At 40.6% G+C, this 23,139-nt stretch overlaps 4 protein-coding genes across 4 annotated transcripts; all 4 read right to left on the reverse strand.

The window, feature by feature from the left end:
- Positions 1 to 1,584: 1,584 nt before the first annotated feature.
- LOC123033407 (olfactory receptor 2G3-like) lies at positions 1,585 to 2,514 on the reverse strand. Its single transcript, XM_044450014.1, has one exon. The coding sequence runs from the start codon at positions 2,512 to 2,514 to the stop codon at positions 1,585 to 1,587; it is 930 nt and encodes a 309-aa protein (XP_044305949.1).
- Positions 2,515 to 8,822: 6,308 nt separating this feature from the next.
- Positions 8,823 to 9,749, reverse strand: LOC123033408 (olfactory receptor 5V1-like). Its single transcript, XM_044450015.1, has one exon. The coding sequence runs from the start codon at positions 9,747 to 9,749 to the stop codon at positions 8,823 to 8,825; it is 927 nt and encodes a 308-aa protein (XP_044305950.1).
- A 5,076-nt stretch (positions 9,750 to 14,825) lies between these two features.
- Positions 14,826 to 15,752, reverse strand: LOC123033409 (olfactory receptor 5V1-like). The gene has a single exon (XM_044450016.1). The coding sequence runs from the start codon at positions 15,750 to 15,752 to the stop codon at positions 14,826 to 14,828; it is 927 nt and encodes a 308-aa protein (XP_044305951.1).
- A 5,197-nt stretch (positions 15,753 to 20,949) lies between these two features.
- On the reverse strand, positions 20,950 to 21,885 carry LOC123033410 (olfactory receptor 5V1-like). Its single transcript, XM_044450017.1, has one exon. The coding sequence runs from the start codon at positions 21,883 to 21,885 to the stop codon at positions 20,950 to 20,952; it is 936 nt and encodes a 311-aa protein (XP_044305952.1).
- Between the last annotated feature and the right edge of the window lie 1,254 nt (positions 21,886 to 23,139).

The following is a 23,139-nucleotide window of genomic DNA, read 5'->3' on the forward strand; positions in this document are numbered from 1 at the left end:
AAGAGCCACATGTGGCTCCAGAGTCGCGGGTTGCAGACCCCTGGCCTATACATTTAACCCTCCAGTTGTGTTTGCCATGGCCATGCCTGTGTTCTTTGCAGTACAGAGTGCACATGCAAACTGGACAGGGAAGAAACACATCCAAAGATTGTCATCTGGAAGTGACAACTTTTAAAATGTGTATGTTTAGATCTACAAATATTTACTTCATACTATTTCAAGAAACACTGATGTAGCCATGAGAAGCATCATTATTACATAAAGTGAAAAGTGGCTTTGAACATGTCATTTTTAGTTTAACTCACCTGCTAGACTGGATATAAGGATAAAATTGTGTTTTGTGCTGCCTATTTCCCTGAAGTAATAGCAGGTTGCAAGAATGACTTTTATACAAAATCAGTTCTCTTGTGAAGATGGGCTAGTGGATATTATAGTATTTAGCAAAAAGGTATCTTTATTTTGCTTTGTTTTTGTTCTTTTCTTGTTTTTTTGTTTTTAATTTGCAGATGTACAAGTTGTAGTTTAGTGGGCACATAGGAATACCATATTTTTAAGGAATAACCTGTAATATGAACTGGCTAGTCAGAGGCAGGGAAGGGTTAACTGACATAAGGGATAAAATGCCGAAAAATCCAAGTGCCGGCCTTGTGAGAACTGGTGCCCAAAGTTGTGGGAGGCTCAGCTCAGCTGGGTAGCTATTGTAAATTACACCCCAGGGTCAGGAGATATTGTAAATTACACCCCTGGGACAGGGAATAGCTGCAATGAGGGGCGAATGGTCTACATCTGAATTCCATCATGGACCATCACCTCATGGGTCAGTTGACTCTGGTTGGGGAGAAATAAAGCCCAGATCCCGGAAAGGCTCAGCATTCCTCTTCAAGGAGATATTCTGCTTTTGTTGCCATATACCATGCCAAAGAACGCTTGGGTTTATTGTGTGTTGAATCCAGTGCTGGCCCAGCGGTCTGGGACCAGGGAGTTACTTGGCAGGATTTTTGCCTGGTTGACTGCAGGAGTGGGGTATCCTGATTGGCTTTCTGCTACACATCTAGTTCCTAATAATAACCAGAACATCCTTGCAGTTCACAGAATGCCAGAAAATTCCCTGACACACCCCGCAATGGACAGGTCAATGCAACTGTGGCCCATCCCATCCTCCCTGTATCTTGCATAAGCCTTATTGGGATGACACAAGAGCAATGCTGAAGAAGAATTTACAAATAGCCAATTGGGTGCAGTATGTTCATTATGTAACTTAATAAATTTGTCAATTTAATGGCCCAAACACCAAAGGAGGTGATTCCCTACAAACACATTTCCAATATACCCTTCTTCTTCCAAGTGCATTTAGGAGGCAAGTTCCTGTGCTCCTAATGTATTAAGCATGCTCAGAGATTTAGGAAGCAAGGTGTGTGTGTATTTAAAGTTTTCACTGGCTTATTATAGGGAAAAGTGCTCCAGAGCAGTGTTCACCATGTAGGATCATAGCACTTTTGATAGTCACCAATGAGACATTTTCTGGCAAGGGATCATTAAATTTCTAGTGTTTGTCATAAAATGTACATTTGTTACATGTCAGCTTCAGCTGATTTTCCCCATCACTTTGGCCAGTGCTCTTTTAACATCCTTATTTCTCAGGCTGTAGATGATGGGATTCAGCATGGGGGAAACCAAAGCATAAAAGACTGAAGCTTTCTTCTCCTGGTCTGCAGCCCAATCTGACTGCGGTTGCAAATAAGTGAAGCTGATAGTACTGTAGAACAATATGACAACAGTTAGGTGTGTGAAACAGGTGGAGAAAGCACGTTTCCTCCCCTCCATTGACTGTATGCTGAGCACCACTCTGGCAATGTGGATATAGGAGACTACAATGAATGTGAAAGGCAGCATGAGGACAATCACACTCAAAGCAAAGATGGTGATCTTTACCATGTAGGTGTCCATGCAAGCCAGTTGCAGCACAGCTGGCTCTTCACAAAAGAAATGATTGATCTTGTTGGGCCCACAGAAAGGAAAGTTTATGGTGATGACAGTCAGTGCTGCAGCATTCAGAAAACCTCCAAGCCAGCAAGCCCCTGCCATCTGCATGGATACCTCTGTTCTCATGATGATGGGGTAACGAAGGGGCTGACATATGGCCATGTAGCGGTCATAGGCCATAAGAGCTAAGATAAAGCACTCAGTAATCCCACAGCATAGGGTTAAGCTAAGCTGAGCCATGCATCTGTTGAAAGAGATGGACCTGGGCCAAGAGGCCATGTGGACCAACATCTGTGGGACTGTGATCAGCGTGAAGAATATATCCAACAAAGAGAGGTTCCCAATGAAAAAGTACATGGCCTTGTGGAGGCAGTAGTCGACCCAGACCAAGATGATGATGAGGCTGTTTCCAAGCATGGTGATGAGAGATATGACTAGGCACAGAACCAAAAGGAAGTGCTGCAAGGTGGGATGACTGGTGAAACCAAGAAGAATGAATTCATTCACTGAGGTCCCATTCTGAATCCACATCTTATCCACCAGACTCCACCTGCAATGATAAGTGTAACTATAACTGACACCCACTGTAAAATGCCACAGATTTAATCAAGGTCTGAAACATTGACCACACCCCAGCCTCAGTGTGATGTGGCATGGTCTAGCATCATAATGTTTTCTTAATTACTTAGCTACACCCTCATATGCAGCCACAAGTGACCCATTTTTTCCATAGTGATGGAGACACCAGTATCAAGTACCAATATTGAAGATGCAAAGTTTTCAGAGTTGCTAGAACTCATTACCATGGGTTTGTAGATTGAAAGGATTAATGACTGGTAGGATTTTCAGGTATTAGTTTGCTCCTAGAATTATGGGATATAGAACAAAAGCTCATCCCCATTTCTGAAAATATAAAAGCTTATGTGCAACTCAGATCAATCTCCTTGAGCAATGTACACAGGGTCCTCAGAGGGCAGATAACAGAAGAAAAACATGTTAATCTTTATGACAGTACAGCAACACATCAAAAGGCAACACACACACACATATAACTAACTGAAATCAAATTATGGAGAAATAGATCTGACATATAGCTTGTCTTTATTTTATTTTAATTTACACAATCTCATACAGCTATGGCATTCCTAGTCGTTAACTAGCAACCAGAAAATGATAATAAGAATACCATGTACTGACATGCCACTCTCACAAAGTTCACAGACACTACACTTCAGAATCCAAAAACAAAACATCAAACCCAATGTGCACCTTCAACCCTTTCAGATGTCTTGTTGTTGTTGCTAGTTGCGAAGTTGCATCTGACCCACTGCAACCCCATGGACTACATTCCTCCAGGCTCTCCTGTCCTCCACCATCTCCCAGAGTCCACTTAAGCTCATACTGACTGCTTCAGTGACTCCATCTAGCCACCTCATCCTCTGCTGCCCCCTTCTTCTTTTGTCGTCTCAGATGTCTTATGGAATGTCAATTGCGCCTGCATTACTTTTGCTACATTAAACGTATGCAATGATGATCATATAATTGTACATTGTTAATTAGGAGCATTCAGCTAATAGAACCAACTTGTCTTGTGAACAATCAATAAGAAATAAAACAAGGGCACACTGTCAAGAATCAATTTCCTTGTCTGTAGATCTTTATTGTGTGTTGTATTCTTCCTCATTGACCACTGTGTTGGGTTAGGTATTTATATATAACTGGAGTTTCAATGAAGGATGAATCGGAAGGCGCCTTCTCATATAGCTCCATCATATAGTTAAGCAGATTGGAGCAATGTCTTTATGCTTACAGGATATGTGCATGTTTAGAATTACTAGTGCAACTCCTCCAATTTGAAAAAAAAATATTTATTTGATATAGGCTTACTGCTATATAATATGAAATACCACCATCATTACACATATAAATATCTGCATTAGTAGACATAAAACTCACTGACTGATTTAATGGATTAGTCTTAGAATTTTTTTTTCTTGTCATTGAAAAGGTGTTTACATTATTGATGATAATTCTTTCTAAATTTGGAAAGACAAATTAATAGTAACAATGATATGTAATTTTATGCTGTTTTTTTTCAAGTGCTCAAAATGCATAATAAATTTGTTAATGATCCCAAACTTGTACAAACGATTAGATGAGCTTATTGCTAAGTCCTTCAAAGACAGAGGATGTCTTTGTCAGTGGCTAAAATTAAAGGTGAATGGATTGCTTTAAGCTACTTAATCAATTTATATCTAGAGATTTGAAGAATCAATAAATTAGTGAATTCTTCCTGACTCACTGTGTTGCATGCACACAGGCAAATAGGTCAACTAGATTTCAATCCACAAACAAAAGGTAAATTCAGATGAAGTTGTATTTGCAGAAATGCAGCCATGCAAAACTTGGGCAAGCAGATGTTCTGGTGGTTATATAAAAAGTTATGCCATCATAATGCAGAGGTGTTTTGTGCAGTGGAATGATTTGACAGAGCTCCTCTAGGATTTTTGTTCTGGCCAAGTAATGCTACTGTATAGTTTCCAAAGCTCGCACTCTTAAAACCCATGGCTGCTTAATCAGAAGACACACCACCCAGATGTATACACTGACACGATATTCCATTATACAACCACAGCCTCAAGCCTAAAGTTCTATTACAGTCTGACATGATTAAGCACTCATTTGTTCACTGAATCACTGATTCATAGGTAATTTACCTTTCAAAGCTACACTCTGGAATAAATGCACATATTCAGTAAATCTGAAGAATTGCTTAAATGCTTTCCCTTAAATCCCTTATTCCCTTATTGCTTTCCCATAATGTAAATTATGAGAAGTCTGTATATATGAGAAAGAAGGATAAGAAATGCACCATTGTGAAGCTAAGTGTTTTTTTGTTTTGTTTTGTTTTGTTTTGTAACATCTATTTCACTTGAAAGAAGTAATCTGCCATGGGGCAGATTTTCCCATACTTGTAGTTGTTCCCAATATCTACAGTTTTTGTTTACCTCTACTTATCTTAATTATTATGTTTCTTGTATATATGTATATATCCCTATCCCCTCTTTAGTGCTCAAGGCATTTTACAATAAAACATAAAACAAGTAACTACAGCAATTTCAAGAATAATTATGAACAGATAAGAAAGCAGTTCTATAAACACATCAAAATACAACCAGGACAAGGCCTCTAAAAGCAAGAAGAGGCATATACACAAATGCAAAAGAGGTAATTTCTAGCTCTTTTTCTTCATGTTCATAATAGTATTAGCAGTATAAAGAAAAAGACATAAGTCTTGCTTTTAGGAAATTACCCGTTTGTAAAAGCACATGTAGGTATGGCAAGAATAACTTGCATTTTAATCATGCAAACCCATCACTGATAATGTATGTGGTGCTATTTGTTTCAACCAGGATGTGCCACTTACATTTCTGAGCAGGAGTGACAGCAGCAAATGTACTTACTCCAGATATAATTGGGTATTCCAGCAGCTGTACCAGCACTTGCTATCAAATACATAATGATCCAATCTAGTATGAATACACAGACTCAAGCACCAAAGACAAGTTAGATTTATTGAATATTTTTTATGTTTTTTAACCTGAGCATCCCTTGGGGATAGGAGGTGCAATTAATTTGAACTTATGATACCAGAGAATCTAGTGCCAGGATTCAGTCACTGGGAGAGAAAGTGGCAATGGCAACCTAGCTTGAGGGTGTCCAAATCATGTGAGAGGCTTTAACATTTGGCCATGGCAGACTTCCCAAGCCAGGGCTATTTTCTCTGGCACCTGCTGTGTATAAGATGCATGACACTTCCATTCTAAGGCTGAAATACCACAGGATTTTTCTGGTTGATTTTGTTCCATTCCCCCTTTCTGGTTTCAATTGTTTGTTTTTAGTGGTGGCAATGGGTGATTTTGGGATGGGGGCGTGTGTCAAATTTTGGCATTTTTGCAAAAAGGGTTATTTTGGCAATCTGGCACAAGTGCATGCAACTGAATGTCTGCCTGTCCGGTTTGTCCCCCACAGAGGTGCATTACCTTCTTATAAATATCCTTGTTAATTTCAATCTGTCTATGCACTACTTAACTGAGACCAGCAGAGCCACATCCAATACTTGTCAAAGTTATTCATTTAATTCTTCATTTTGGCACTTCCAGAGTGAAAAGTGGAGGTGGGCATTCAGTAACAGTGGGATTTCCAAGTTCAGAGGCAGAACACCTCCAATTGTTAGTAGCTAGGGGGCAACATAGCTGGGCACTGTGGAAAATAGAATACTTGGCTAAATAAATTAATTGATTTGATTCAGAAGGGTCCTTCATTTCATGACCACAACAAATACACACACTGCGTGCATGTTTGTAGCATTTTTATTTGAATATATTCCAGAGAAGTCTTATAACCCTTGTTTATCCCTGCCTTTAAGATGATTCCCATTTTGGTTTTAACCAGAAGTTCTTTATGCACCTAAGGAGACCATAGACAATTCCATTCTATTCTCCAGACTGACAATCCAGATTTTAATTCACTCTGTATTGGCAAATTAAAAACAATGCACCTTCAATTTAATTAAACTTAGTCACTTGTAGGGTTAGATAGGGAGAAAGTGGTAGCATCCAGAATATTAAAGTTTATTGATAGCTGCAAGTAATGATATCCACTGGACCATCATTGGCTACTAGTAGTGGCATGTGGCCTATGAGACTATTTATGGGATCAGTGAAAACTTGTCTCTGAATGCCAGCATCTGGGAAGTAGCAATGTGAGAGGGACCTTGCTCTGAAGGACTTCATAGACACCCATGTGACTTCTGTGAGAAAGAGGATTTGAGGTTAGATGAGTCTTTGTTCAGGTCCAGCAAGGATTTTCTAATATTCATTCTTAATTATGTGCATTTCTCTGTCCATGGTGCCACTTAATTTGCTTTGTTTACAGAAGATTAGCATACCTCTTGAATAGGTATGCATTTTGTGGGAAAAACAGGGATAGATTTTATATTCACTAGCAGTCACTTCATACACCCAAATGAACAGGTTTACCATTAAGCAATGTGCACACTGCCTTAGGGTTCACAAATAAAGGTGATTAAAAACAGTTTTCCTTTCTTCCTTTTCTTTTGTAGTAAAGTGTATGAAAAAGAAATAGTGACAGTGAATTATTCAAACAAGCTGGAATCCATGTGGTACTTTCCAATTGTTGCATAAGCTGGCCCATAAGCTGACCCCTGCCTGTGTGACTTTTTATGTGCATGAGTGTACACATTCCTTTAACTTGATTTGTGGTTCAGCATATATGTTTCTTCTCTGCTGATCTGTGCTTTGGGTATAGGATCTCATCACCTCTCTAACTGAAGCATGGGAGAGTCTCCGTAGCAAGGATTTGCAACTCAAAATTTATGAATTCCAGGTAGTTTTGAACACAGGCACACCTCAGTTAAGTGCTGTCTGGATGAAAGCGTGTGGTCGTGCAGAGACCAGGGAATACACCAGTGATGTCCTCTTTGCTTTCTTTCAGCACGCAGACTTCCTTATCTCCATGCTTGCTAGGTGGCTCTTAGCAAATTGGTCCAATTTCTCAGTTCTGTGCATGCATGAAGACTTACTTGCTCACCCATGGAACTGCTGCCATGATAGTTGTAGATGGCACATTGTAGCTGCTCATCTTTTAAAACAGAGGCCTGGTTCAGTGCTGATGGTGGTTGTGGGCAGGCTGTGAGAATGCCCACATGCTATTCTTTATGGATCCCAGCCAATGCACCAGGGTTCTGTGTTCCTGACCAGGCTAAGCACCAATCATTATCTCAATCATCTTTGCCATCGTCGTCATGGTGTCATAAGTACAGGTTAGGTGACAAGTGGCTGGAGAGCAGCACTTGTGAAAGGGACCTCGGGGTATTGGTTGACTGCAGGCTAAACATGAGTCAGAAATGTGATGGGAGAATGCCACACTTGGTTGCATAGCCAGAAATGGGACTTCAAGATTCAAAGAGGTATTACTACCAATCTATAAGACTCTGGTGAGCCCACAACTGGAGAATTGTGCTCAGTTTTGGGCCCCTCATTACAGAAAGGATATAGCCAGGTTAGAGTCATTGCAGTGTAGGGCCACAAGGTTGGTGGCTGGTTTGCAGGGGATGGGGTATGAGGTGAGACTGAGGGAACTGGGTCTCTTCAGCCTGGAGAAGAGGAGACTCAGAGGGGATATGTTGGCGACATACAGGTATGTGAGGGGATGTCACATGGAGATGGGTAGAGATCTGTTCTCCCCTACAGAGGAAGGCAGGAGACGCTCCAACGGAGCAAAGCTCAGGGAACCAAGGTTCCATTTGGATGCCAGGAAGCACTTTCGGACAGTTAGGGCTCCGATGGTGTGGAATGGGCTTCCACGAGAGGTTGTTGAGGCCCCATCGGTGAGGGTGTTCAAGGATAGGCTGGACATGCACATGGTGGGCATGTCGTGAGCAGAGCCAGCTGGAGCCAGGGGTCAGACTAGATGGCCCAAGAGACCCCTTCTGACTCACTCTGTTTCTATGTTGTCATCATCATCATCATCATCATCATCATCATCATCATCAGTTTATTCCTATGCTCCTTTTGCATTGAAAAAATCATGTTCAAAACAATTTACAGAAACATCATAAAATACATAGTGCAATAGATTTTTATCAGGAGTCCTTCTACATCTAACAAAACACATAAGCTTGATCATAGATAGATAGATAGATAGATAGATAGATAGATAGATAGATAGATGGTTAGAATACATTTTTTTCAAAATATACAAAGGAACATTTACAATTTATGTGTCTAAAAAGTACTGAGGCATTCATTACAAGGTTATGCTTTTCCCATAAAATGTTGCCAAGCTTTCTTCACATCTTTGTTGCGCAAGGTATATATAATAGGATTTAAAAGTGGAGTTAAGATGCTATACATCAGGGGGATCAGACTTACATGAGCTGATGAATTAGTAGAAACAGGTCTTGAGTAGTTAAAGATGGCACTACCATAGTATAGAAGCACCACAGTGAGATGGGAAGAGCAGGTGGAGAAAACCTTTTGTCTACCTTCTGAAGAGCGTATCTTTAAGACAGTCGAAATTATATATGCGTATGAAAGAAGGATGCTTATAAATGGTGCCCAAGCCATGAGTAAACCAATGTAAAGCAACAGCATTTGGCTGAGGGAGATGTTCCCACATGAGAGCTTCAACAATGGTGGAATGTCACAGAAGAAGGCATCTATTTGGTTGTTGCCACAAAAAGGCAGTCGGAATGCACAGACTGCATGAATGAGAGAGTTGAGGAAACCACCAGCCCAGCATGCTGAGGCTAGCTGGAGGCAAATGTTGTTGCTGATAATGAGTGTGTAGCGCAGTGGCCTGCATATGGCAATGTAGCGGTCAAAGGCCATGACTGCCAGAAGGAGGCATTCTACCCCCAAGAAAGAGAAGAACAGATATAGCTGGAAGACACAACCCATGTAGGAAATAGTGTTTCTCCCTGAGAGAAGATGGTAGAGCATCTGAGGGACTGTGGTGGTAGTGTAGCAAATATCAAGGAAAGAGAGGTTACCTAGGAAGAAATACATGGGTGTTCTGAGCTTCTTGTCCAGTATGGCTATGCTGATAATGAAGGTATTCCACAGCAGAGTGAGCAAATAGATGATCAGGAACCCTCCAGAAAGTAAATTCTGGATGTCCTCCAGAGCTGAAAAGCCCAGAAGAATGAATTCAGTCAACTCAGTCTGGTTTTGCAAGTCCATGTTTCAAACACAGGTACTATGAATATACAGAAAAGAATAAAAGCAGCAACAATTTTAGTGCTATTTTTGATTTGATTTCTACTATTTAATTGTTATATAAATAATTATATTATACACAGTAAACAGATATCACAGAACCATATCTATTTTAAGCAAGAAATGATCATACCCACCAAACTGATGTGGTACCATAATTAAGGTACTTGGTCCAATTTTTTAATTTTTAATTATTTTTTTCTAAAGTAGCAGTATTTTCCTGTGTAACATAGAAGGGATCAGTATAAAGAACGTATAAGATTGGAACATTACCTGGAATGGATGAATTCAATATATAGGAAAGGATAACATAAACATTCCAACTATTTTTTTAAAATGGCATATTATGCACGCACCATTAGGCAAGGCATGCACGTCTGTATTTATAATCTATACCCTCCTGTCTTGAAGGCAGATTCTATAAAGTCCCTGTGGAGCAGTTTCTTTGTCATTTGGTCAGGCACATGTAGAAGGATTATGTTCTACCTGGCCACTTTTATGATGCATTTACATCAGACAGAACCCTGGTCCAGAACATAGCTAAATTATCACTTCTCAGCAGCAGAATGCATTAATTATGCACTAGCAGTTACATTTCCCATGTCAGTGATCAGGTGGACATTTTTTCTCTGCTGTCTTTTAAAATCAGAAAGACACCTGCATTGTCTAATTTTGTTAGTTGTTTTCCTAACCTGTAGTTTACAGTTGTTTTTAGTACCAGAATTGTTTTAATTGTGGACTTAACAAAATGGACACTTAAGATTTTACCTTATGTGTCATGCCTTAGTATTAATAGTTTTGGTTTTAATGTAAGTTAGCATATACGGCTTTTTATTGCATTATGATCTATGACTGCAACCATAAAGTCTTACTGCTATTGCATAGTATAGAAGTACCACAATGGGATGGGAAGATTAGGTGGTGAAAGCATTTGGCCTATCTTCCAAAGAATGTATCTTTAAGAGAGTTTGAGCTGTCTTAAACCATATCTTAATATGGTTTGATCTGTTTTATATTGGAGCTCTTTCAGATTGCTTTATTCTCAAGAAATCAAGACTGAATATATCCATTGAAAACAAACAATTGACTAAACAAACAATGGAATGAATTTATTATCCATCCCTATTTGAAGAATATTTAGCAAACTGTAAAAAGTTCTTTTCTTACCATAGGCAGAGATATGAATTTTCATGCTGATACGATTCATCCTATGCTGTGCAATAATTATGGCTATTTCATTTTATATGCTGCTAGCAACCTTTTGGGAAATTCTCCCAAAGGCAAAGTCACAATTTCACAAAATGAGGAATGTAGTGTGAGAAGAATCATCCCTGCATTGCCAGTTAAGTAGGTAGAAATATAAAAGGGGTATTGATTTCAGCAAGGGTGCAAACTGTAAGCTGGCCCAGAAGCCACTGCTTGTATTTTTGGGTGTGGGCATGTGTGTGCATGAGCACATGCACGCTCATGCACACATGCAAGGGTATTCTTGATTTGTAGGGTCTAAGGTGCGTATTCCTCCTCTGCTGATCTGTGCTTAGGGTATGAGACCTCACCATATTTCTAAAGGAAGCCTGATGTTTCCCTGCACAAATGACTTGCATCTCTATTTTTATGACTTCCAGATAACAAGTTGGATCTTAGAAAATCAGCAGCAGCCTTTGTAGTTAGAACTAGTCCAGACTTTGCCCTCTCAGGCCAGGTGAAAATGGTGCAGAGCATGAATGGCCCTTGCATTCTTGGGTTATGGGAGTCCATTTTTGGTTATTTAATGAATGACATAGGACTTCGTGTGTTATAGCATTGTATGGGATGCCCTTATCCTGGGGTAAGGATGATAAAAAATCACAAGATGTACCCTTTACAGTATAGAAGGTTATAGGACACATTGAAAGGCTTAAACAAGGAGGGTCAAGATATTATTTTCTCAAGGATGATCAGTTCAGATGCACACCACTTTACTTGATTCATTCTGGAATCAAAGAATTTTAAGCCATCCCTTTTTTGTACAGGGGAGGAGGGGTTACATGAAAAGGTGAGATTTTGAAGACTAAGAATGATATGAATAACTCCAGAAAGCCCCTTTGGGGATTTACAATGTGTTCTTCTCCGCTTAACCCCCTGAAGGAATTGGCCCACAGAGTAAAAAAAAACAAGCTCATGGTCAAACTGGACCTCCCATTTCTGTGAGCAAAAGAATTATGCAGTCAGATTTTCAGAATGAGTGTCTTTTTCCCATTAGGCATTCTGAATGCAAGTGTTTTATTTTGGATCTCAGAACAGGAAAGGGATATTAAGAATGTGTTAAATCAGAAACAAACTGGATGAAATAGTATATTCTGCCTCCCTGTATCTCTCTCTACGCCTGCCCCACTGGAACTGAGCTCTTGGTTCCATTTAGACTTCTAGTCAGTTGGGGAAAGAATGTGTCAACATTCCTCCACAACACAATTATGTATCTAGCTAGATACATCTGTTTCCTACTTCCTGAAGTAATTGGTGATATTACATAGAATCATCATTTTCTGTATGTTGTAATGGAATTCTGTGATCAGAACATGCATAAATTTGTGCTTAAGAAGAACATATTAGTGAAAATTTCACTAATGCATGCATTAGGGGAAACTGAATACAGAAAAATGTATATTTCAGAAAAGGGTTGCATGAAAGAGCATAAAATAATTCCCCCCGCCCCCATCCACCTATGGACTTTTAACTAAAGTAACACCAAGTGATGAGGAAATGGGATGGTGCAAACTTCTTTGAAAAGAGTGGAAGTAGTTGTTCATCTGTACTTGTTCTAAATATAAGTTTTTTCCTACAGCAAACTATAAGATACTTTGTAAAACTTTTAAAAAATGAAGGTACTTTTTTAACATGGGTATGTAAAGGTCATCTATTATTTGTTTATTTATGGAACAAACCTATGATGCTTAGGTAGAAAAAGACATTCTGGCTAGATCGTGTCAGCAGGCTTAGAACTTCTTTTTTTTCTAATCGTGCATAGTATTACATAGTTAATCATAAAGAAATGCCTAAGTGACACACAGTACAAGTTTTCATACATAGAGCAAGATTCCATTTCTGGAAATGCCTACTGCAAATGGTAAGAAAAGTTTTTAGTGAACATTAGTTGTAAAAAATGGGTACTACTAGTGTTGGGTTGGAACAAGGTGGGACCCATCCATTTAGCATTCACTGTCTTTCTCTTCTGCTTGGCCTAATCTTGGAAAGCAAGCCAAGCCAGGAGGAAGCTTGTGAAATGCTCACAAATGAAGGCTGTGCAATAAGCAACCTTCTTCCAGATCAAGTGCAGCAACACAACAAAAACTGCAATGGGTGGAGCAAAAGAGAGACTCTTGCTCAGCAGCTGCGTTGGGCTCCATACCTGGTGAGCCCCATGCAAACAACCGTCTTCTATGAAAGCTGCATCAGCTGAAACAGAGGCTGCTGTATGTGGTGAAGAGGAGGGACGGTACTTGCACAGTATAGGGGGCTTGGTTCCCATAGAGTTCCCCATGAATGCTGGACATGTTTGCCAGGAACTCAGACTCTTGGCTGCGACAAAGCAGACTGGAATCCATGGAGGCAAAAGCAGGGAAACCAACATATTCCCACCCCAGAACAGATTCCTCACATCTCCTTAGATGCTGCATCTGTGATAGTAACAGCCATATTTTGAGCCACAATAAAACTAGGATGTGTGAGGAATCTGTTTTCGGAATTCCTGGGCTCAGCTGCCCAGACTCCAGCCTGCTTTCTCATAACTATGCGTCCAACTTCCTGGTGAGAGTGCCAAGTGTTCACATAGGTGCAAGCCAGGAACTGAGGTTGCCAATTGTGCAACTGGGGTTTCATGAGCATTCTTGGTGACAGGACCAATCATGGGAGGACGTCTGAACTGAAGAAGGATGCATTCTGTGGAGCTTTGTCACACCACTCTGATAGACTAGACTTCCAAAATCTTGGACATCATCAAGAGGGCAGTTTAGTGATTAGACTCAATTGGCAGTCTCCTCAGTTGCCTGTTTCTGAGTTGCTTACTGTTTTGTAAACAAATACCAACACCTTAAACTGGAAGCATACAACCAACCTTCAACATGCATGTAATATGCTGGCAGGAAGTTGACCTCATTGTCCATTTGAACTGCACCAACTTTGTGGACAGCAGTCATCCAACATTGGTTATCCTGTATGGACATATCTACTCCTTTGGAACACTTGTGTTTCATTTCCCTTCCTTTGATGTTCATTGAATGCCTGTGCAAAAGATCATTTTCTCTAGTGGCACCTAAACTGTGATGCTTGATTTCAAAGAGTCTTACAGACTCTTTCACAAATGGGATTCAAATGACAGGCTTAAAAGACAATTCAATGGCTCCCCGAAAGGCATCTGGGGAGGAGGGGAAATACAGGTTACAGCAGGTTACTGTGGATCTTCTCCTGATGGACAGAGCTACACGCATGGAGAGGAGGGTCTTCTTGTTAGACGCCATAGTTTTTCCTATCTGACCATTCTGCTTTTTCATTAAGCTTGTATGAAATGCAGTTGAATCTGTAAGGCTGTGTAATGTTGGAGCCCTCTAATGTGATTTATTTAGTGGCTCGGTTATCATGTTTTTCTGGGTGGATTAAAAAAAAAAACACATTTCCCTTTTCTCCAAGGTAGCTATTTCTGCTTGGAAGAAGGTAGGCTCACATGACTTGAAATGCAGCCAGTCTTTTCAAGTGACTTATGTCAGGGGTAGGTACATGCTGAGCTTCATTTTTTGTAAGTATGTAATCATATCATAGGATAAGTGCACACGTGTCTGTCTACAACTTGTAGGAAAGAGACAGGGACAATAAAGGAGACATATGTTTTTTATATGAACTTAACTTTGTTAGCTCTATATTTTGAACTTTTCAAAGACATGAGTTACGATGTTATTTCAAATCCAAGAGAACACAGGTGTAGAAATAAATAGATCCTAGGAATGAAATAAAATTTCATTTATGTTTACATTAAGATACAGCCCAAAATAATATTGTACAAAATATTCAACTCTTCCCCATCATGCTTCGCCAAGCTTTCTTCACATCTTTGTTGCGTAAAGTATATATAACAGGATTCAACAATGGAGTCAAGATACTGTACATTAGTGGGATCAGTTTTCCATTCACTGATGACTGGGAGGGAACAGGCCTCAGGTAGGTGAAAATGCAACTGCCGTAATAGAGAAGAACCACAATAAGATGTGAAGAGCAGGTGGAGAAAGCTTTTTGCCTTCCTTCTGCAGAACGTATCTTCAAGACAGTTGAAATAATGCAAACGTATGAAAGTAGGATACAGAACATGGGCGTCCAAGCTATGATTAGGCCAATGGAGAGCAAAAGTGTTTGGTTGAGGGAAATGTCTCCACATGACAGCTTCAGCAGTGGTGGGATGTCACAGTAGAAAGCATCTAGGCGGTTGTCTCCACAGAAAGGCAACTGGAAGGCAAAATGTGTGTGCACTGCTGAGTTGAGGAAGCCACCAGCCCAGCATGCCATGGCTAGCTGGAGGCAAGCATGTCTTCTGATAATCAGTGGATAGCGCAGAGGGTGGCAAATAGCAACATAGCGGTCAAAAGCCATCACAGCCAGAAGGAGGCATTCAATGCCAACGAAGGAAAAGAAAAAATACAGCTGGAGTACACAGCCCACATAAGAGATGCTGCCTCTGTCTGTGAGAAGGAAATCCAGCATCTGGGGAATTGTGCTGGTAGTGTAGCAGATGTCGAGGATGGAGAGGTTGCCAAGAAAGAAGTACATGGGTGTTTTGAGCCTCCGGTCCACCATGGCCAAGATGATAATGAAAAAATTCCACAGTATTGTGAATAGATAAATGATCAAGAATCCACTGAAAAGCAAGAGCTGTATCCCCTGCAGATTTTTAAAACCAAGGATGATGAATTCTGTAATCATTGTTTGGTTTTGTACCTTCATGTCAGACCTCAAATGAGGTAAATTTCAATGTATAAAAAATGTAAGTTTATCAAGTGTCACATAGGAGAAAATACATCAAAACTTTTGATTCAGCAGTTTATGGACAAACCCATAATAGGGTAACAATCTAAGATTCATCTTTGATCAAACCAGTGGTCTATTTTTTTCCAGTTTCTTGTTTCTAGTTTTGGCTGTTCACGTACTTCTAGGAATGTTGCAAACCAAGCACGAAGTCAGCAGCTTCCACTAGGGCATTCTTTGCTTTTGTAATTTACTCTCTAGAAGTATGCTTCCTCTGATCATGCTGCTTCCAGAGAAATTGCACATATGAATTTTATTCATTAATCACACACACACAAGAAAAATATTTGACATGGATTAGCAATAGGAATCCTTCCCCACACCCAAAGAATACATTTTTGTTAGTATTTATATCACTAATGCCATATGCAGATATTTGCAGGTGGTATTTATTCTTCTGGATGAAGAGCATGCCTAAAATGTGATGTATTTTCTCACAGACACCACCACCACCACAGTTCAACCAGGACTATGCACTGATCAACTGTCCAAGGGCAAGGCTATCAATAGCTACTTGTCCTGATGTCTGTATTCTAGCACAGTCAGTATCCCTCTGTGCAGCATTTTTGTTAATCTTTGTATCACTAACACCATATGCAGATATTTGCTGGCAGTATTTATTCTTATGGATTGGTATTCTCAGTTATGCTCAGTTCTGCCTCTCCCTCTCCCTCTGTGTGTGTGTGTGTGTGTGTGTGTGTGTGTGTGTGCACGTGTGCATATGTGTATCGCCTCATACCTTATACCAGCCTTCCCCAAAGTAGTGTCCTCCATATATTGTGGACTACACCTTTTATCAGCCCATTATCAACTTAATGGTTAGGGATGATGAGCATTGCATTTAAAAATGTGGGGAAGTTGGGGAAGGCTGCCTGATACTGTGAGATCATGGTATGACCATGTTGCTATTACTTCAGTGCATTCTATGTCAAATGTGTAAAAAATTGACTGACCAGATAGAAGAAGGACTTGGATCCAGTCTGAGTTCAAAGTCAGTGCATTTTTGTGCTGCGAAAAAGAAATGTGCACAAATATACTGATCAGTAGAAGAATGCTTACATTTTAAACATGCACAGTTGCTGCATGCACTTTGAAAAATAAGTACAAAAATGTTTCTGTGAGAAGGGGAAAAAACTGGCAGTCTAATTAAGACATGAGTTGGAATGAACTTTGAGGTAGAATCTGAAGAACTTCACTGAGTTCATGTTTTGCTGAACACTGTTAGGGCTCAGCCCCCCATAATGCAACACACACAAGCCAGTGTACTTCCAGTGCGTACAAAGTCTGGAGCCAGTCTTTGTCTCATTGAGCAACCCTCTTAAGTTGGATTGTTGACTGTTCGATGTCAGCAAGTCTATGGTATGGGAATAGTAACTATTACATTTAACTCCATAATGGGTGAACTCAGTGCTTTTTTTGTAAAATAAAAAAAGGTGCCGGAACTCACGTAGCAGCAGGCAGTAAAGCACACACACCAATCCCAAGCCAAGCAGTTATCTCTCACTATCAGATAGCAGACACAAAAGCAGCCTGCAGGCACAATGTTAATGATGTTTGCTGCTAATCTGCTACACCCTTCAAAATCACTTCGTAAAATCCATTAAAAAAAGGTGCCGGAAAGCTGTTCCGGTGCGTTCTATGACAAAAAAAGCCCTGGGTGAACTAGATAGCTCATACTTCTTTTCACTTCGTTTTTGCCTGCCTCAAATCTTTGCTTATTTGATAAATAAACAATAACATAACCAAATGTATGACCTATGTATAACCAATATAGACACACACAATAAAAACACATCAAATAATTGGATTCATTTTTGAAAATAGCATTTGTCTTACTCATGGATGACAATGCAAAACACACAGACACACAAATACGCTGCTACACACATGCAACTTCCATAAATAATGTGATCAGATTTGCATCCAGCTTCAGATTTCTGTTACATCCCTACATTGTCCAATCCTCTGTATTAATTAAGACACTCACAAATAACGAACTCTGATTCTCCATTCTTTCTCTCTTGCTTTCTCTCTATGTAATCATTGCAAAGACATGGTACACGAGAGGACAGTGAAGATCACTTAATGTATAAATCCTTACTTGTTTCATTATGACATAGCCAGATGGCTATTCATTAGTAGGGCTTACTCCAACATTTTTGCCTGCAAACATTTGCTCCCCCACTCATAAAACATTCCTGTGCTTACCTGAGAAACCTTGGTCTTTCATATTGAGTCTGTGTTGTGCATGGACTTCACATTTGTTATTCATATACACGTTCAATATGCTTTTGGGAATTCTCTACCCCAAGAGCTTTCCTAGACTAAAAACATTCCCAGAAATAATTGAGGTACTTTAGGTTAGTCAAGAGCATCCAAACTCAGTCTTACATACAGGTCCTGTGTGTTCTAAGTTAAAGAAACTTTCAATTGCATAGGCCAGCCTTGCCCAACTTGTTGCCCTCCTGATGCTTTGGACTACATGGGGAAGCGTTGACTCACATTCATGTGCTCCAAGTGCTGTATCATTTGGTGGGATTTTTTAAACAATAACAAATTGTCTTTTCAAACTTGAACAAGTCTCACCCTGAACTAGATTTGGGATATGCATATGTATGGAAGCTGGTGGCTGCCCAACTGGATGAAGCCCATGCCTGAAATGTCATATATCTGCTCATAGACACCACCGCCACCACTGTCACCAATTCAACCATGAGGGCCATAGCTACTTGCCCTGATGTCTATATGCTAGCACAGTCAGTATGCCGATGTACAGCCATTGTGGGCAACATGGGCAGGAGGGCACAGTTCCTCTAATATCCTGCTTGTATATTCCAGTGGGTATCTGGTTGGTCACTGTGTGAATAGAATGCTGGCCTAGTGGAATCTTTGCTGTAGCTCTCTTGCATGGCTCTTTTATGTTCTTACGATGGATTTCAGCACACTTGTGCTGAACAGCTGACTGATGAAAACTGCAAGTTACCTGAAACAGCAACATGTGCATGGCCAGGATTGCACACATTGGGCCAGGAGTCTTATTTAGAAATATATATATATATATATATGCATAATTCAGTAGACCTTCCTGCTTTATCATTAGTGATCCTCTTCATCCATCTGTCAAGGACTCAACAGTAGGAATATATAAGAAATTCATTTCAATTTACAAATCATCTGAACATGCTCTCCCTCTTAGGGATAAGGTCCGCAGCTTAGGAGTACTCCTCAACCCGGAGCTTTCTTTGGAAGCTCAGGTGACAGTGGTGGCGAGGAACGCCTTCCTTCAGCTTCGGCTGATTAATCAGCTGCGCCCCTACCTGGAGTACGACTGCCTGGTGACAGTGACACACGCGCTGGTGACTTCCCGCCTTGACTTCTGTAACGCGCTTTACGTGGGGCTTCCCTTGAAGATGGTCCGGACATTTCAATTGGTTCAAAATAGAGCTGCCAGGTTGCTGACGGGGATGGGGCGTTATGTTCACATGACTCCAGTCCTCCGTCAGCTTCACTGGCTTCCCATTGAAGCCCGGGCCCAATTCAAGGTGTTGATTATGACCTATAAAGCCCTAAACGGCTTGGGTCCTGGCTACCTGAACGAGCGCTTACGTCCGTATATGCCCGACCGCCCTTTGAGATCTGCGGGAGAGTCCCTTCTCCGGGAACCCTCCATGAAAGAAATTAGGAGAGTAAGTACCCGGAGGAGGGCTTTCTCTGCGGTGGCACCCAACCTATGGAATTCACTCCCCAAAGAGGTCCGCCTGGCACTGTCGTTACTGGTTTTTCGGCGCCAGGTAAAGACCTTTTTATTTAAACATCATTTCAATTGTTAAAACATATGATCTGGCCAGGGCAACTTCTTCTTCCTTCTCTTTCTCCTCCTATATTTTTATTTTGTACCGATAATTTTAATTTTATATTTGTAAATCAATGTATTTTTTGTATTTTTGTATTTAATGGTAATTTATTATGTACTATTGTATTTCAATGTATTTTATCATGTTGTAAGCCGCCCCGAGGTTTCGGCAAGGGGCGACATAGAAATGTTAATAATAATAATAATAATAATAATAATAATAATAATAATTGGTATAAATGTAAACACGAACATGACCAGGAGTGCAATTATTGGAAAATGCTCACGTACTGCTATATTTGTGAAAGCGTTTAAAATAAAATTTAAAAGACATTCTTCAACATGTTAGTGTGTGCATGTGTGTGTTTTCATTCTTCAATCAATAGCAGAGAAGTACACATTTATTCACATTCAGAACAAGCACTTGATGACAAATGAAAATGGGAGTGAGTTTGTTAGTCTCCCATTCCTGCTAGTAAGATTGATTCCTATATGTTTAGTTCTCACTGGATTGGCTGAAGTGGGATTCTTCTCCTTAATTTTTCTCTTTAAGTTTAGAGTTAATTATTTCTTTTTTATACTGCCTCACAGCCAGAGCTCTTTGGAGGTTTTTTATTTGAATGTGGTAATAATCCAGAGGAATGCCACCTACAGTTAAATAAGTAGCAAATAAAAGAGGAGAGGAGAGGAGAGGAGAGGAGAGGAGAGGAGAGGAGAGGAGAGGAGGGGGACAAAGCGTCTTGCATTTGAAAACTATCAACTATATGCCTCAGCCAGAAAGAAAGATCAAAGATAAATGCTTCAGAAAATCTCATTTCTTAATGAGCAGGATAGAAATTTTCATGAAGCAACAGTTATGCTGGACAATATCAATTACACAGGAAGAAATCAATATATTACTCAAACAGTTTGCAAAGGAGTAAGACTAGTGGTTTTATTTATTTATTTAAAACTTTTATATACCATCTACTACCAAGGTCTCAGGATGGTCTTACAATAGAAGAGCGGAACAAAGCATCCAAGCTGGTTGTCTATACTATAAAACCAGTGAAAGTGATACTTCCAGATATTCAAATTTCTCAAATTTTAGAATGGAAAGTGAACTGAAAAGAAAGGCAGGACCACAAATACGGATCTTTCTTGACATAGCCATTATTAGAAATATCAGAAATGCTGCATACTATTATTGGAAACTTCTTACTTTCTTATCTGTTGGCTGCTACGTGCTGAATATTTTGAATACCCCTGAAAACCTTGACTCTTTCAAGAAACCAATTTCTTTGCCATCAGCTTTTGCAGTGCCATCTTTACATCTTTGTTCCTTAGGGTGTAGATCAGCGGGTTAAGCATAGGGGAGAGAATGTTGTTAACAAGGGCAATCATTCTGTCCTTATTGAGAGAGTAGCTGGAGAGAGGTCGGATGTATGTAAAAATAGAGCTTCCATAAAAAAGTATGACAACAGTGAAATGAGAAGCACAGGTAGAAAAGGCCTTCTTCATCCCAGCTGAGGAGGTCATTTTCAGAATCCTCCAGATGATGTGAATGTAGGACATCATGATGCACATGACTGGTCCAAACCCCATTACAGGGCTACAGGCCAGCATTGCTGTGATGCTGTCAGAGGTGCCCCCACAGGAGATAGCTAGAAGAGGAGAGATGTCACAGAAGAAGTAGTTTATCTCATTGACACCACAAAAAGACAAACGGAAGGTGAAAATAATATGCACAGTGGCATTGAGTGAACTTGTCAACCAGGTAGCTGATACAAGCTGGGCACACATTTTCTGACTCATGACCACATGGTAGCGGAGGGGATTACAGATGGCGACATACCGATCATAAGCCATGACACCCAACAGAATTGTCTCAGTGCCAATGAAAAACACAAAGCAGAAGAGTTGTGCCTGGCATCTTTCACTAGAGATGGTGTTTCCCCCTGAAATCAAGAACACTATTATCTGAGGAATGGTGGTTGTAGTCTGGCAGAGGTCCAGGAGGGAAAGGTTGCTCAGAAAAAGGTACATGGGGGTTTGAAGGCATGGTTCCAAGCAAATAAGTAAGATGATCAGAAGATTCCCCATTACTATAAAAAGGTAGGCAATGAGCATAAATCCAAGAAGGATGAAACGCCATTCACTAAGGTCTGAAAATGCCAGAAGGATGAATTCTGATGGAACAGTGTCATTACTGATATCCATTGTGTTATTTTAAATAAATATTTTTCTGTAAATGAAAATGCACAAATTAATGAATGCAATAGGAAACAATGATACAAACCATTGAGCATTTTTTTAAAAATTGGAAACAGAGAGATTCTTTGGCTCTTATGCGGAGTTTTGAGGGCCGCAATCAGTCCCAACTCTGACCCTGTGCTGATGTCTCCCTCCCCACCTTCACAACTGGTGCACCAGCTACTCCACTAGCTTGCCAAAGTGACCTAGGACAAGGGACTTAAGGGGTATTCTGTGGCAGTACAGGAAGCGGGGGGGGGGGTTTGGCAAGCACCACTGACAGATGGAGTTTCCTGGTGGTGCTTCATCTTCCTTAACTTAATGCGTCTTAAACCCAAGAGAGCCTCCTAAGGTGAACATGCAAGCTCTCTGGTTTTACCGTTTCTCAGCCTCACCCTGACATTAGGCTGAGTGAAGCCCCATCCTCAGACTGCAGGTGCAGAATCTGGGTGGGTGACAGGAATGGCTCTAAGATGGTGGAGGAGAGAGCCTGGGGCACACAGCCAGCTCTGCACTGCCCCAGCCAACCTGCTGTCTTCATGTGGAGTGGAGGTTGCGGTCCCATTCCCAGCATTAAAGGGGACGTTAACTGGCTACAGTTAATGGGCTCTTTTTAGGACTTCTCTACACAACCCATTTTTTGTGATAATTCACACGTGGACATTGTGGGGCCTTTTCACAGTGTTGTCCTCATGCCATGGCTGTCCCACTCTGCATCTCCTGCTTTTTCTCTCAACAGGGAAAATGTGGCATGATTTTTTATTATTGCTTGGGGAAGGTCTTGGTGGCAGCAGAAATCCAATGTCTGCTGCACATCTTGAGGAAAGGAGCAGGGGAGATATGGGGGGTGGGGGGGGTGGGTAAGGCCACAAAGCATCCAAGAAGCCTAAGCAGTGGCTTCCCTGCCTGCCTACTCCCATGTCTTCACTCTCCCTTTCTTTTTGAAGAAATAAGGGCTGCAGTGTCATTTCAAACTTTCCTGATTGCATCCTTTGCCCTCTGCTCAGGAAACTACTAGTTGAAACCTATGTCCATGTTGAAGTTAATCAGATTATCTTCATTGGTCTTCCAAGTAAATCAAAGAGTGCAGGTAGCTAACTGGAGGTTGGGGGGGGGGTGTCTGCAGGGGATATGGCTGTTCTTGCTTCCTTTTGGGTGGAGCAAATGATAGCTGTAGCAAATGAGTCCCCCCCACCCCCCGCTTATCAAGTGTGCATCTTA

This window comes from Varanus komodoensis, unplaced genomic scaffold (assembly GCF_004798865.1).
Source record: "Varanus komodoensis strain SLA01 unplaced genomic scaffold, ASM479886v1 scaffold62, whole genome shotgun sequence".
NCBI classification, from domain to species: Eukaryota; Metazoa; Chordata; class Lepidosauria; order Squamata; family Varanidae; genus Varanus; species Varanus komodoensis.